This window comes from Cydia pomonella, chromosome 8, assembly GCF_033807575.1.
Source record: "Cydia pomonella isolate Wapato2018A chromosome 8, ilCydPomo1, whole genome shotgun sequence".
NCBI lineage: Eukaryota > Metazoa > Arthropoda > Insecta > Lepidoptera > Tortricidae > Cydia > Cydia pomonella.
In genome coordinates, this window is record NC_084710.1 from 16,979,117 (window position 1) to 16,992,736 (window position 13,620).

Below are 13,620 nucleotides of genomic sequence, written 5' to 3' on the forward strand. Positions count from 1 at the left end.
CCTTTCTCGAAGCGCTGCGTCGTTATTTTGAACCCTCGTAACTTGGGTTTGATTTATACCAAATAAACAAAATTCTCGGTAAACATTTAACAGAAATAGTTCATTATTTATTTATTCAATGAAAGATAATTTTGATTAAAGTTTTGTTTAAATATATATTAGGTAAATGGTTAGTACACTCCTCAATACATGTATTAATAAAATGTCTATAATATTAAAAAAATAGGTACTTAACTAAAATTATAAACATATTGGGTCTCGACAAATGAATACTATTAAAAAAACATTATTTTTAAGAGCTAGTTAAATTACAAAACGTCGTTATAAATTTCCAAGAGCCCTTTAAAGAAAGCGTGGACAGTTGGAGCAGGGCTTAACAGGTTGTCTAGGAAGAGTTGTTGGTTTGGGGCATGAGTTGCGGCGTAAAGCAGATTATAGGTCAGCGTGCCGTTGAAGGTTCGCGAAAACATCAGCGTTGGCAGCTCCGTGCCGCACAGCGCGTTCAGCGCGGACAACTGCAACAGGCACGATTTGAACTCGGCCAACGCATGGAGTAGGTCCTGGTCCAGGAGTGCGAATTCGCAATGCGGAACTTTGAGGTAATATTCCTTCATTACAGCAGCTGCAACCCTGAATTCAGCCGGAGTGGCATCGAAGCTGTCCATTGTGAAGTTAAAGATTAGCTTCCTGTCGAAAGGCTTCGCAAGATTGTTGTTATTTGGATTGTCGTCGATCAAGTCGAGCATGACGTAGGTGAGTAACACGGCGGGGGGCAGCGCGGTGGGCGACGAAGGCCTGTGCCGCGAGTAGTATGCCAGAGCTAACAGCACCAGCCGCGCCGGCTCTGGTGCTAGCTCGAGGCGCCGCAGGCTTTCCAGTTGAAGCGTTGACCGCGCAAAGTGCTCTAAAAGCCCCAGCGCTCGTATCGAGTCCCACCCGTTCTCAAACACGCACGCCTCCGCGTCATAAGCCGGTCTCAATATGTTATGCGTTCTAGCTATCAGCATTGTCTTTTTTTCCTCGTCTGACCAATGAGTTTCATAAATTAATGTAAATCCTTCGTTTTTAAAGTCCGTCAGCAAGTCGTAAGCATAGTAAATAATATTCAGAGATACAAGTATGGGGTTATCAAATCCAGGAATGGGGCCAGCTCCATAGTAAACTTGAGAGCGATAGAGGTTTATGTAGTTAATATGGACGTGTCCGGAGGCGACACCTTTAGCGAACCAGCGTGGGTCAGCGCGCACAACTCGTGCTGCGCGGGGCTCCACCATGCACGCCGCTCCGAACCCGCCACTCTCACGCCGCCTTATCAGTTGCTGCGCTTTTGCTTCTTCTTCAATAAAAATCTTCTTGTCTTCAGCAGATATGAACGTGAAAATAGTGTTCACAACTGTTTCCCTACTGTATAAAGAGAGATACTTTATCAAATGCTTATTGCAATGGTAAGGAATGAGGGGTGCTCTCAAGTATGTTAAAAAGTCCATAAAAATATCTCCTGGGATATTTCGTTCATTCCGCAGTGCTATGAAAATTGCCAGTTTTTCTTCTGTCAAACGATGTTTCGCGAGAAAGTCAGCCAGTAAGAAATAACCACAGTCAATGCAGTTGTGGCGTGTATCAAATTTAAGGGTTGTACTTGGTATATATTTAAGTCCCGAGAAGCAGAATTCAATGTCGCGACTTATTACCGGACAGTTCAAATGTTGAGCCAGTTCGATTACGTCCCTTTTGCTTTCATACTCACCTCAGATCATAGAAAGTACTAGATGGCTGACGGAGGCGTGGCGCGTGTCGCCGCGACATGGCCACATCGTGGCCATACCGGCCCGCCGTAAGACAGTAGCAAATTAGCTGTCATTGAACAATGTGCGCGTCAATTTTATTGAAATGCTGAATTATAGCGTTATTTTGTGTCGAAATAGGAATTCATCCAAAAACTATAAGGATCATGGAGTTACATACCACATGTGAGTACATTTTTTTCACGTATTAGTCAATAAAACCACACATTTTAACAAATAAATCCAGTGACATATGATTTTTCTGAGTCAGACCATGTTGTCATACAAACGCGTGGCAATTTGTCTATGCATCCTACATTGACGCTTTGGCATGGAAAACTATTTGTAGTGTCCTTAGCAACGGCGCAATGCATTAAACCGCTAACGATATTCACAGGGGCATTATTGTTTCTTGGTACGACCACCAACCGCTCCCTTCATTGACGCCGCGAAGTAGAGTGGTGCTCGTGCATATAATTGATCTTTGAGCGTTATCGATAAAAATGTTTGGATATAGTGTGTATGAAAGTAATTATTTTTCAAGTAAAATTTTACAATTATTTTATATGCACCTAATGTTTAATTTAATACTTATTAATTTGGATTAAAAATCGAATGGGTAAGCAAAACAATAAACTGATTTAATTAAGTACAATTTATTTATAACATTATAGTTTATACATATAAGTATATTTTATTTAGGTTCTTAGCAACGATTTGAATAACTGCACAAGGTATAATCAAATATGTTCATGATTGCAATTTTTTTCAGTTTCCCGAAAAATCCCAGTATTCAAGAAAAATGGATAGATGCTACAGGTAGAGGGCAATAACTGGTTTACGAGCGAGAAAAGTGTTATTTGTTCGGATCATTTTCAAGAAAAATGTTTCCAGTTACACTTCGCCTCATTTATATAACGATAGAATATAAATATGTTTAAAATAATAGTATATTGTATACTTAGTCGATCCAAAAGTTCTATCAGAAAGATTTTTACTGATAATTATGATTACTCTTTCCTTATTATTCGTACATATGATTTAAAAGCTTATTTAATGGATTCGTATATTCATGGGCCAAAACAATTGCACATATAAAGTAGCCTTAAAGAAAATCAACGAGGAAAAAAAACAGAATAATGATGTAAGCAGTGGCTTCCAGGCGAGAGAAACTCTGCTACTGAATCCGAATCCCCCATTATTTTCTACCGAGGAATCCTCGAAGCTTCTTTGTAGAGATGTATGTGCTGGGACTTCAGTTAGTAATATCAATTTTGAAGAAGAGCATCCTGAAAGAAGATTAGAAAAAAGTGTACATCAAGAGAAGTGTATTGAAAGCAAAAATAAAAAGCAACGTGACAAAAAACTTCGCAAATCGAGGAGAAGCGAGAAACATAATGTGAGTGCCGATGAATCATCCGAAACAGAAAGTATTATTCTTCCTCCAATTGACGTAGCCTCCACTCAGCAATCTCGGAAAACTCGCAAAGAAAGAAAGTCCTTAATAGATAGGTTTTTAGACAAGATAAAAGAAGCAATGTCAACCGAGGGAGATTTTGAAAAGAAAATTAAGGTATTTATGGAATTCATTTGGAGTGAGGTTAAGAATTATGTTCAGAAATATATCACTATAGAGATGTTGCTTAAGCTATTTGGAAATCACAATAATGGGTAGTAACACAACAAACAAGGATTCGATAAGTACCTATCTACCAATGGAATGCTAATAGTTTAAAACCTAAAGCCCGTAACTTTGAACTTTTATTACTACAAGATAAAATCCATATGGCATTTGTGAGTGAGACTTGGCTTTCTACTCAAACTATTCTCAAGTTTAGTGGATATAACGTAGTAAGAGCAGACAGGGACGATTCTTATGGCGGCTTGTGTGCTATCATACACAGATCAATAAAATTTTCACATAGGCCTAATAATGTAACTAATTCTCAAATGCAAGTTATGATTATTGAAATATTTAATATTCCTGGCCTTAAACATATTATATCTATATATTGCCCTCCCTCCGTAACCACTAATCAGCATGATTGGGACTCAATCTTCAGTTTTGGTAAGTCAGAGTGTCTAATATTTGGTGATATGAATGCTCATCATGCCCTATGGTCGTGTAAATCCGATCGAAGAGGAGAGGCTATCTACAAAGCTATGTTTGAAAATGATTTCGTGTGTCTAAACGATGGTTCACACACTCGCATTAAATGGGTTAATGGCAGCCTGCAGAAATCTTCACCTGACATCTCTTTCGCTTCAACGGACATTGCTACTAATGTTAGATGGCAGACTTGTAATGAAAATTTAGGTAGTGATCATGTGATATTAAAGATGACCTATGGTTATATCCGATCTAAAATGTTTACCAAGAAGAGGAATTATAAAGAGGCTAACTGGGCAGAGTACAATAAAGAAGCAGAAATAGTGTTTGACATTTCAGTGAGTGATAACGTTCAAACTAATTATGATTTATTTATGAAAAGTATCCAATCATTAGCTGATAAACACATCCCTTGGATCAAAACAAGTGCGGACCCTTCATCAAAATTTCGACCCAAACATTATTGGAATTCAGAAATATCCAAAGCTGTGGCAGAAAGACGTCTAGCCCTAGCAAAGGTTCGACGTAATCCTACTCCTTCAAATCTTTCATGCTGGCAAACCAAGGTGTCAAAAGCCAATGAACTAATAAAAAAGGCTAGCTCAAAAGCGTGGAAAGATTTCTGTACGAGCATCGACCATGAATCATCAGCTACTATCATGTGGAGGAAAATGAGATGGATGAAAGGAAACTCTGGAGGCCGGGCTGGTGTCGATCCTGACAACGCCAGGAATCTGCTTCACTCGTTGACCCCGGATAGTGTTGCTGAACTGGTCCCATCCTTTTGTAGTGTACAATCTTCTGTGTTAGAAATCCCAATTACTCTCCCTGAATTACTAAATTGTTTAAAAAAGAAAGATACGTCTCCAGGGGTTGATAACATATCTTATTCTATGATTTTTAATCTTTCAAACAATGGTAAATTAATGTTGTTAAAAATATTTAATCTCATAATCCAGACTGGAGTTGTCCCGGATCAGTGGAGAGATGTCCAAATAGTCCCTATACTTAAGCCGGGGAGGGACCCCAGCTTACCATCTTCATTACATCCGATTTCTTTAATGTCATGTCCATGTAAAATTTTACACTTGATTCTTATGAAGAGAATTGAATGGTTTGTGGAGAGTCAGGGTCTCCTTCCCGGCTCATCGACTGGTTTCAGACGGTCTCAGTCTTGTTTAGATAATTTAGCTATACTTACATCTGATATTCAGCAAGGATTTGGTAATAAACAACCTACAGTTGCTTGCTTTATCGACATCGATAATGCATATAATAACATAAATATAAGATCATTAATTAACATTTTACAAAACATAAGCATAGGTAATAAGATATGTAAATATCTATGGAATTTCCTTTCCGATAGACGCTGTAGAATTTTCCTAAATTGTGGAGGTAGCCCTTTAATTAGACATACACACCAAGGATTAGCCCAAGGAGATCCCATTTCTCCTCTCTTATTTAATATTGCAACCATGGAAATAGGTAACAGTATTAATAATGTTTGTATTTTACAATACGCTGATGATTTTGTGTTGTATAAAACAGTGGAAAGAGGGCGTACTTCAGATACAGTTAATTTTCTTCAATTCTCTATTGATAGTTTGATAGGTTGTCTAGAAAAAGTTGGCTTGTATATCTCAGAGACTAAATCAAAAGTATGTGTTTTTAAAAGATCACGAAAAGATGTTAATGTTAACATAGTTGTTAATGGCAACTCTCTCGAGGTTGTTCGTAGAGTTAAGTATTTAGGACTATGGCTCGATTCACCCTTGAGATGGGGGCTCCACGTTAAGGAGCTCTGTGAAAGAAATTACAAACATATTAATCTTTTAAAGGTTCTAGCAGGTAGGTCTTGGGGAGTTCACCCTAAACATCTTAGGCGCCTATACTTATCTCTCATAAGAAGTCGCCTGGACTATGGTAGTTTCATTTATGGAAACTGTGCTATTTGTCATTTAAAGAAAATAGATATTTTGCAAAATAGAGCTTTGCGTGTGTGCGGAGGTTTTATACGCAGCACTCCTATTATAGCTATGGAAAGTGAGCTCTCCATTCCTCCTCTGGCTGTGCGTCGTTATTGGTTGGGTTGTAGATTTTTACTAAGAATAAGATCGAGATCAAACAGCCCCATTATTTCAGCGTTACAGAGCATTTTGACTAAACGTAATCTATTTACTGATAAAAAAATTTCTTTGTTAGCAAACATTTATGAGGAATGGAAAGATTTACCTGTGTATCACTGTGACAAATTGGGTATGTACTCTTTGAATACGTGGGTGTCCTCGGTCGACTCCAGATCATATATAATGGATAGCATTGATTATATTGATGTTCCTAAGCGGCATCAACAGAATGAGGAGTTGAGAAATTCCACATTGAGGTTTTTTACTGAGCAGTATATCCAATTTTATAAAATATACACATATGAAGCTCTCCAGTTAATTCATGAGTTTACTTGTAATGATAAGGTTGTCCAAATTCAGTGGATTCCTTCCAACGTAGGGTTAGTAGGAAACGAGGCAGTAGATAAGCTTGCTAAAACCGCTGTAATGGGTGGCTCTGTACTAGATTCTATACCATATACAAGTGAAGTCATTCCTAGAATTAAAAAAAGATGTTTACAAAAATGGGAATACCATTTTGGAGAACAATCTTTATCAAGAGATGTAGGAATCTGGTACAGAACAATCCAAGCTAGGCCCTTGTGGATACCCTGGTTTGATTCTGCCAACCTCGCTCGAAAAGAGTTAGTCTCAGCTTTCCGAGTCCGGTCCGGACACATCCCTACAAATAAGTTTCTATGTATGATGGGTGTTAAACCGTCACCTCTGTGTGTAGACTGTCAGAAGCCTGATGACTTGTCTCACGTATTGTTGGACTGCGTCCGGAATTCGGACTTGAGAAAATAGTACATTACGATACAAGTGCGAAAAATAGGAAATTCGAAACGAGTGGCGATAAATTAAAACACGACCGAAGGGAGTGTTTTAAATCGACACGAGTTGCGAATTACCTATTCGCACATGTATCGTACAACGTTTTACAGTACATATGGCCCTTTAAATGTTCGACACAGTAACGTAATATGCTACTTCTCGCACTAGTGCTATAAAGTAGCCCCATATGTACTGTAAAGGATATTTAGTTGTTTGGGCTCCATGCACAATGGACAGATCAATTGTTGGTTGGCAGAGCCTTTATCAGACATAGCAATCAGCGTATACCACTTTATTGATCTCTCCCTTGCGTAGGGAGCTATGAAAGCACCCATGAGGCTGACATGTTCACCTAGAGTGTCCAAAGCCTCAATAAAAATCAGATTAAAAAAAAAATGGTGTATTATACTTACAATATAATTTACTATAACTTGCTTTCGCAGTTCTTCATAACTCTATGTAACACGACACGCTGGAATTGCGTTCAATTGGTGACGAAATATGCTATAATAAACTGAAACTATTTTTTTAATGAAGCGCTCGCGTCTAACGACAATCCCAAAGTAAACAATTTAAACAAACATTACATCAAATAATGACTAAAATTTCAACCAATTTGATTAGTTAAGCATAAACAAGCTTTCGCATCATGGTACATGTTTTTTTTTAAATTAAAAGCTTTGTATTACATTTTATCAGTAAAAACCTTTGTGAGAGAACGTATGGATCAACTAATATACCTTACACGTACCTTAAAATTCTTAGCTCGTAAATAAGGTCAAAAATTTAAAGGAATATAAATTAAGTCTATGGCAATTATTACCTAAAACAAAAATGTCAAAACTCTAAGGTCATGTTCAGAACATGTAAAATATCGATAGCTCTATCGAATTGTCCTCACTCTAGTGCCGCCGCTCTAGGCTCCTACACCGCGCGGTTTGGCCAATCACAGCGCGTGAGTTGGTTGTCTGGCCACGCCTTTAATGATGTGGTGGGGGACAGTTGGAGACAGCGAGACTCGTTGAAATTATGCTTCGTTATAAATCTCCTTACTTCTTATATCTATGATACTCACAGACAACATATTTGAAGCCCATTTCGTCTAATATTTCTTTATAAATTTCCTTCATGAATGCGGGTTGAGAGGGCCAATTAGTATTGTTATATGTCAATCTCTTTTCCATGTTTTCATGGCCTCCTTTAAACAAGAAATAGCATTTAACTTTAGCTTTCTGGAACATGCCGAGGTAATCTATAAGGTAGCGTGCGTAGCGGTCGCCTTCGATCCCGCACACGGTAGCCAAGCCTGACTGCTCGTAGGTTCTATACAAGAAGTTTTGGCCATCTACCACGACGGGGGTATCATACAGCGCGAAAGGCGTCAACTCGTTTGATTCTACAAACGAGGCGAATGATTTTATCAACATTTTGGTATCTGAAACAGGATGGGAAGCTCCGTCACATGTGAGTTAATTGTGATGTTGTTTTAGGTAGGTATATTTAGATACGGATTTACATGTACAATACCAATTTGGAAGACAGAATATTCAAGAGTTCAAACTACACTGAAAATAGGTATCGGTGATACTCCACACTATAAATCAGTTAAATAGATATCTACTATGATTGATCTTGTAGGTAAACTGTTTCTAAAGAATATTATTATAATTATTTACAGAGAATGTTATTGTTTAAAAGCTTATCTCAAATGGTATGAATGACTAGCTTCTGCCCGAGACTTCGTCTGCGTGGGATGATGACGATGGATAAAAACTTTCCTATGTCCTTCCTCGGGCCTCAAACTAGATCCATATCAAATTTCATCTATTAGTATTACTTCGGCGTTTTGAACGTAAAGAGTTAACAGACAGACAGACAGAGTTACTTTAGCATTTAGTTATAATCTTATTATATTATAGTAGGGATAAACAGAGAAGAATTGATAATGTTAAGTAATCTTTATTGACCACTAACTACATCAACCTTCATGGGTTTCTGATTCCTCCTCTGATCCTGATGGATGAAAAAAATATGAAAAATCTGCACTCATACTTACTTTTATAGAATAGGTCTTTCTCTATTTCAGTTACGCACTTTTCACTTGAGTTCTTCAAAAATTTTAAATATTATTTTTAAATTTAATATATTTTTCAAATATATTTTTATGTGCAAACACTATCAGTCGTACAGGATGAACTGACCAAGTAATAGCTGTGCTGTGCATGCAATAAAGGGCATGTATATATATATATATATATATATATATATATATATATATATATATATTCGTTATCTAATCATTCCCCAATATTTCGCAGAAAGCTACGTTCCAATTTTAGTTATATTAAGAATAAATTTTTGAATTTTGAATTTTTGAATTAAGCTGTGCACGCGTCTCCGCGTGTGTGCGATACGGTTCGTCATTTTAGGCTTTCTACAACCGGAGTTTGGCAAAATCGGTTCAGCTGCTTAGCCATGAAAATGAACCAAACGCACAGACTTTCGTATGTCCGGTTGTTCTCCTCTATATGTCGCATTTTTCAACTAATTCCGGTTAAATTTAATAAGCTGATTTTTGGTCGATTCACTTTATAGAGTTTATTCAAAATGGTGAAATGGACTCGCGAGGTCCACGGCTTATCTTAGGCGGTTGGTATAGTTCGTGTCATTTACGATGACGCGTGCCTTGACTCGTATTGTCATGTTATTATAGATTAGATTTGACAAATCTGCGCGTTATCGTGAATGACACGAACTATAAAGAAGTCACGTGGTGATTTCCTAATAGAAGGGTAGTTGAGTTTGGGGACAAAAAATAAATTTCCATAAATATTCATTTACTTAAGGTAATACAAGTCAGCTTCATGCAGCCAAACCTTCAATTAGTCCATGGCTGAGCATAATAAGTTCTTAGTTCTTATCAAGCCCCTTAGTTAAACGATATTAATTTGATTAATAGGTAGCGCTCTTTTCGGCAGCCGAGCAAAAAGGATATGCAACGTCAGTCAGCAAATACAGGTACATATCTTTTAAAGATTAAGTAGGGAAAAAATGGGCAACAACATCATCGGCGAGCTATCGAGGATCAGGTATTAATTTAATACATTTACGTTCCATACTTCAGTAGTCTGCTACCAATTCCCGCATTGGCTTATACTTAGAGCCACGTAAAAAGTATTCTTCCTTATGGGCTTGAAATGCAGGGCTCGATTCTACTCGCTACACTGAGGTACCTACTTTTATTATGGGACCAACCCCGAAATCGCTCTTTTTAGGGTTCCGTAGCCAAATGGCAAAAAACGGAACCCTTATAGATTCGTCATGTCCGTCTGTCTGTCCGATTCTGTCACAGCCACTTTTTTCCGAAACTATAAGAGCTGTACTGTTCAAACTTAGTAAGCGGATGTATTCTATGAACCGCATTAAGATTTTCACACAAAAATAGAAAAAAAAACAATAAATTTTGGGGGTTCCCCATACTTAGAACTGAAACTCAAAAAATCTTTTTTCATCAAACCCATACGTGTGGGGTATCTATGGATAGGTCTTCAAAAATGATATTGAGGTTTCTAACATCATTTTTTTCTAAAATGAATAGTTTGCGCGAGAGACACTTCCAAAGTGGTAAAATGTGTGTCCCCCCCCCCCGTAACTTCTAAAATAACAGAATGAAAAATCTAAAAAAAATATATGATATACATTGCCATGTAAACTTCCACCGAAAATTGGTTTGAACGAGATCTAGTAAGTAGTTTTTTTTAAATACGTCATGAAATTAAAAAAAAATTTTTTTTTTCAACATACCCATACATGTGGGGTATCTATGGATAGGTCTTCAAAAATTATATTAAGGTTTCTAATATAATTTTTTTCTAAACTGAATAGTTTGCGCGAGAGAACCTCCCAAAGTAAAAAAAAGTGTGTCCCCCCCCCTGTAACTTCTAAAATAACAGAATGAAAAATCTAAAAAAAATATATGATATACATTACGATGCAAACTTCTAACGAAAATTGTTTTGAACGAGATCTAGTGAGTAGTTTTTTTTAATACGTCATAAAATTAAAAAAAAAAATTTTTTGTCAAACCCATACGTGTGGGGTATCTATGGATAGGTCTTCAAAAATGATATTTAGGTTCCTAATATAATTTTTTTCTAAAGTGAATAGTTTGCGCGAGAGACACTACCAAAGTGGTAAAATGTGTGTCCAAAGTGGTAAAATGTTGAACGAGATCTAGTAGTTTAAGTAGTTTTTTTTAATACGTCATAAAGGAACCCTTCATGGGCGAGTCCGACTCGCACTTGGCCGCTTTTTTTTTGTTGTCTTTTTCATAAATTTTGGCTGATTAGATTAGATGTCGATGTCGATGTTCCCTATGGAGAACCAAACATTTTTTTTCGCGATTTCGGGGGTGGTCCCATAATACTCGTAAAATAGCTCGATTTAGCGAGTATAATCGAGCACTGCATTTAAAGCTCCATGGTGTGAGACGTACTTATGTATAATAGGTAGACACTTGAAAATCAGTCGAAACTAAACTAACTCTGCACCATCTTAGCAAATGTTATATTCCTATGAAAATAGTTTAAAAAATCAGCGCAAAGTTACTTACCTATTTATCTTAGATGGACTCTAGACATTTTTCGTAATGCAAATGCAAAAGTGGAACGCACCGATAGCGTATATCTTAGATATATAACCGGGGAACCACCAAGTCGATGGTTGCTGTTGTAGAGTTTTTAGTCTGTGGCTGGGGAATGACAGAAATCGTTCATACGGTATACTCGTAATTTCTTCGAAGTCTAATATGACAAGGAGCTAATCATAATGCCTTATTTAATCTTATCCACCTTATCGTATGCATGTATGTAGGTATATATCAGAAACTAAATTAAAGAACAACTCCACTTTATTAACGTTTTTACTCATTTAACGTTGGATTCTTCAGATATGACATATTTTACCAAATAATTTATAGTTCTGTAATATATTATATACCTAACCAAAGAACTATTTTATTTTTTTGTACTTGTAATCATAGGATCTCTAAGGACATAATAGCTATTAGTGTCGGAGATAAGTTGGATAAACGTCATATTGGATAAATTAGATTAGCCAGTCGTTATTAAGCTAATACTCGTAATATGCTTTAGGTTAGGTATCTAACTAGGAAAAAAGAGAGATGTGCGTGTGCGTGTGCCCCGAGAGTTCACATCCCGATATTTACTTCTTCTTCACGTGCCAATCCTCTACGGATGTCGGCTACCACACTCCGGAACTCTTCTCTACTTCCAGTCTTCCTGCCCAGCGTCCATATCCGTCCAACTCCTTAGGTTATCCACCCATGTTGTTCTTCTTTAACCTCTACCCCCTTTTCCCTTCGGTTTTTCCCTGTAAATTTACCTACCTAATCCAGATATTGAAAATTAAACCATAGGATGGGATGCAATAAGCTACGTTACGCCTGTTAGGAAATTAGGAGCAATATCATATTAAGTACACATCACGCATGTAAACTTCATTGTTTTCATCTCATATTGCTTGGTACGGGTCTTACTTTACGATAGCTACACAGATCAACATGATTAGGTTGGTAGTCTACCTATAAGGGTGTTGCAAAGGGTGGCGCTGACAACAGTGGCAACGTACTAAAAACAACCTATGTAATTTTGTCGGGTTATTTGTTGTTCACCATAAGCCATACTAATATTTACGGCGGGGAATTAAAAAAAATAGACTCACAAGGGCAAACAATAATAGCTCTTTCCCTGCTACTCCTACTGAAAGATACATACGACTATCCCGTTCGGTCATTTCCCCCCACCGCTGCCTGCCTGATCCAGTTATTCTAGATTCATGTGTTTTGCTGACTACTGAGCTGTTAGAAGGGTGCAGTACTAGTACTACTACCGTGTACGTGTGCTGGTACTGGTAGTCACCTGAAAGAGCATAGATAGAGGTGTTTTTATTTTTCTATGTAATAGTTTTTTTAGTAACGTAGGAAACTTTAGGCCTATTTTTAGTTCATTTACTTTAGATATATTTGTAAAAGGCTGTTTCTTTTCTAAATAAAAATAAAAAAAACACGGTTCAATTATGTACCTTTAATCATTAAACTCGCAGAATACGAAAGGATTTGTTGTCGCGCTTCATGCAAGCGCTAAGGATTGTTCAGTCAGCAAACTCATACGAAAAAGGTGTCAGACATCTTTTCGGGCCTGTTTATACATTGACTAGTATGCAAGATCATACATTTTCTACTAAACGTAAGTAACAAATGTTTTAACTCGTACTAAACATGAATCAAAGTGTAAACAGGCCCTTCAACTGTCTGTATCTATGATGGTGAATGTAAATGGTGCAACCTCTTCGGGAGGGTGGGGTAAGTGGATTAATAAGGGATCTTTTATATACAGTGGATCTTTAATAACTTAGCTAATGATACTTGAATCTGAAGCTGTTATTGTTTTTATGCCTCTCCCTGAGCCTAACTAGTTAATACTTACTATCCCAGCTCCAGAACAAGTAAAAGTTGTAAAAAAAATCTTAATACAGTCGCGCATACTGCAGTAGGTAATTTGGACATGTCTCTTCACTCTAGGCGCCATAGTGCGGCTGGTCGTACAGGGAAGATTGGAACCAGATCGCGCGGCAGGTCACTTATTTACCTATGCGCTGGACTGACTAAATAAAATCCGCAGTTGGAAACACGTATCTGACTGTCTACAAACGGAGAGATTGGCGATGGCGGGAGATCGTGCGAAGAGCTGTGTCTGCCTCACTA

General features: G+C 37.4%; 1 protein-coding gene and 1 long non-coding RNA gene across 2 annotated transcripts; one reads left to right on the forward strand and one right to left on the reverse strand.

Annotated features, from left to right (window-relative positions):
* Positions 1-100: 100 nt before the first annotated feature.
* LOC133520709 (protein asteroid homolog 1-like) lies at positions 101-9,070 on the reverse strand. Its single transcript, XM_061855322.1, has 3 exons — positions 8,893-9,070; positions 7,912-8,271; positions 101-1,747 (listed from the first exon to the last, which is right to left on the reverse strand). The coding sequence occupies exons 2-3, from the start codon at positions 8,261-8,263 to the stop codon at positions 309-311; spliced, it is 1,791 nt and encodes a 596-aa protein (XP_061711306.1). The 5' UTR covers positions 8,264-8,271; positions 8,893-9,070; the 3' UTR covers positions 101-308.
* Positions 6,378-7,215, forward strand: LOC133520712 (uncharacterized). The gene is made up of 2 exons (XR_009799794.1): positions 6,378-6,808; positions 7,037-7,215. It is a non-coding gene; the product is annotated as an uncharacterized LOC133520712 (long non-coding RNA).
* Positions 9,071-13,620: the final 4,550 nt, after the last annotated feature.

Excerpts from the sequence above, each read along its gene's own strand:
- LOC133520709 (XM_061855322.1), bottom strand. The coding sequence starts at position 8,263 with ATGTTGATAAAATCATTCGCCTCGTTTGTAGAATCAAACGAGTTGACG. Across the intron at positions 1,748-7,911 it reads GGGCTTCAAATATGTTGTCT|GTGAGTATGAAAGCAAAAGG; the intron begins GTGAGTATCATA and ends CTATGATCTGAG.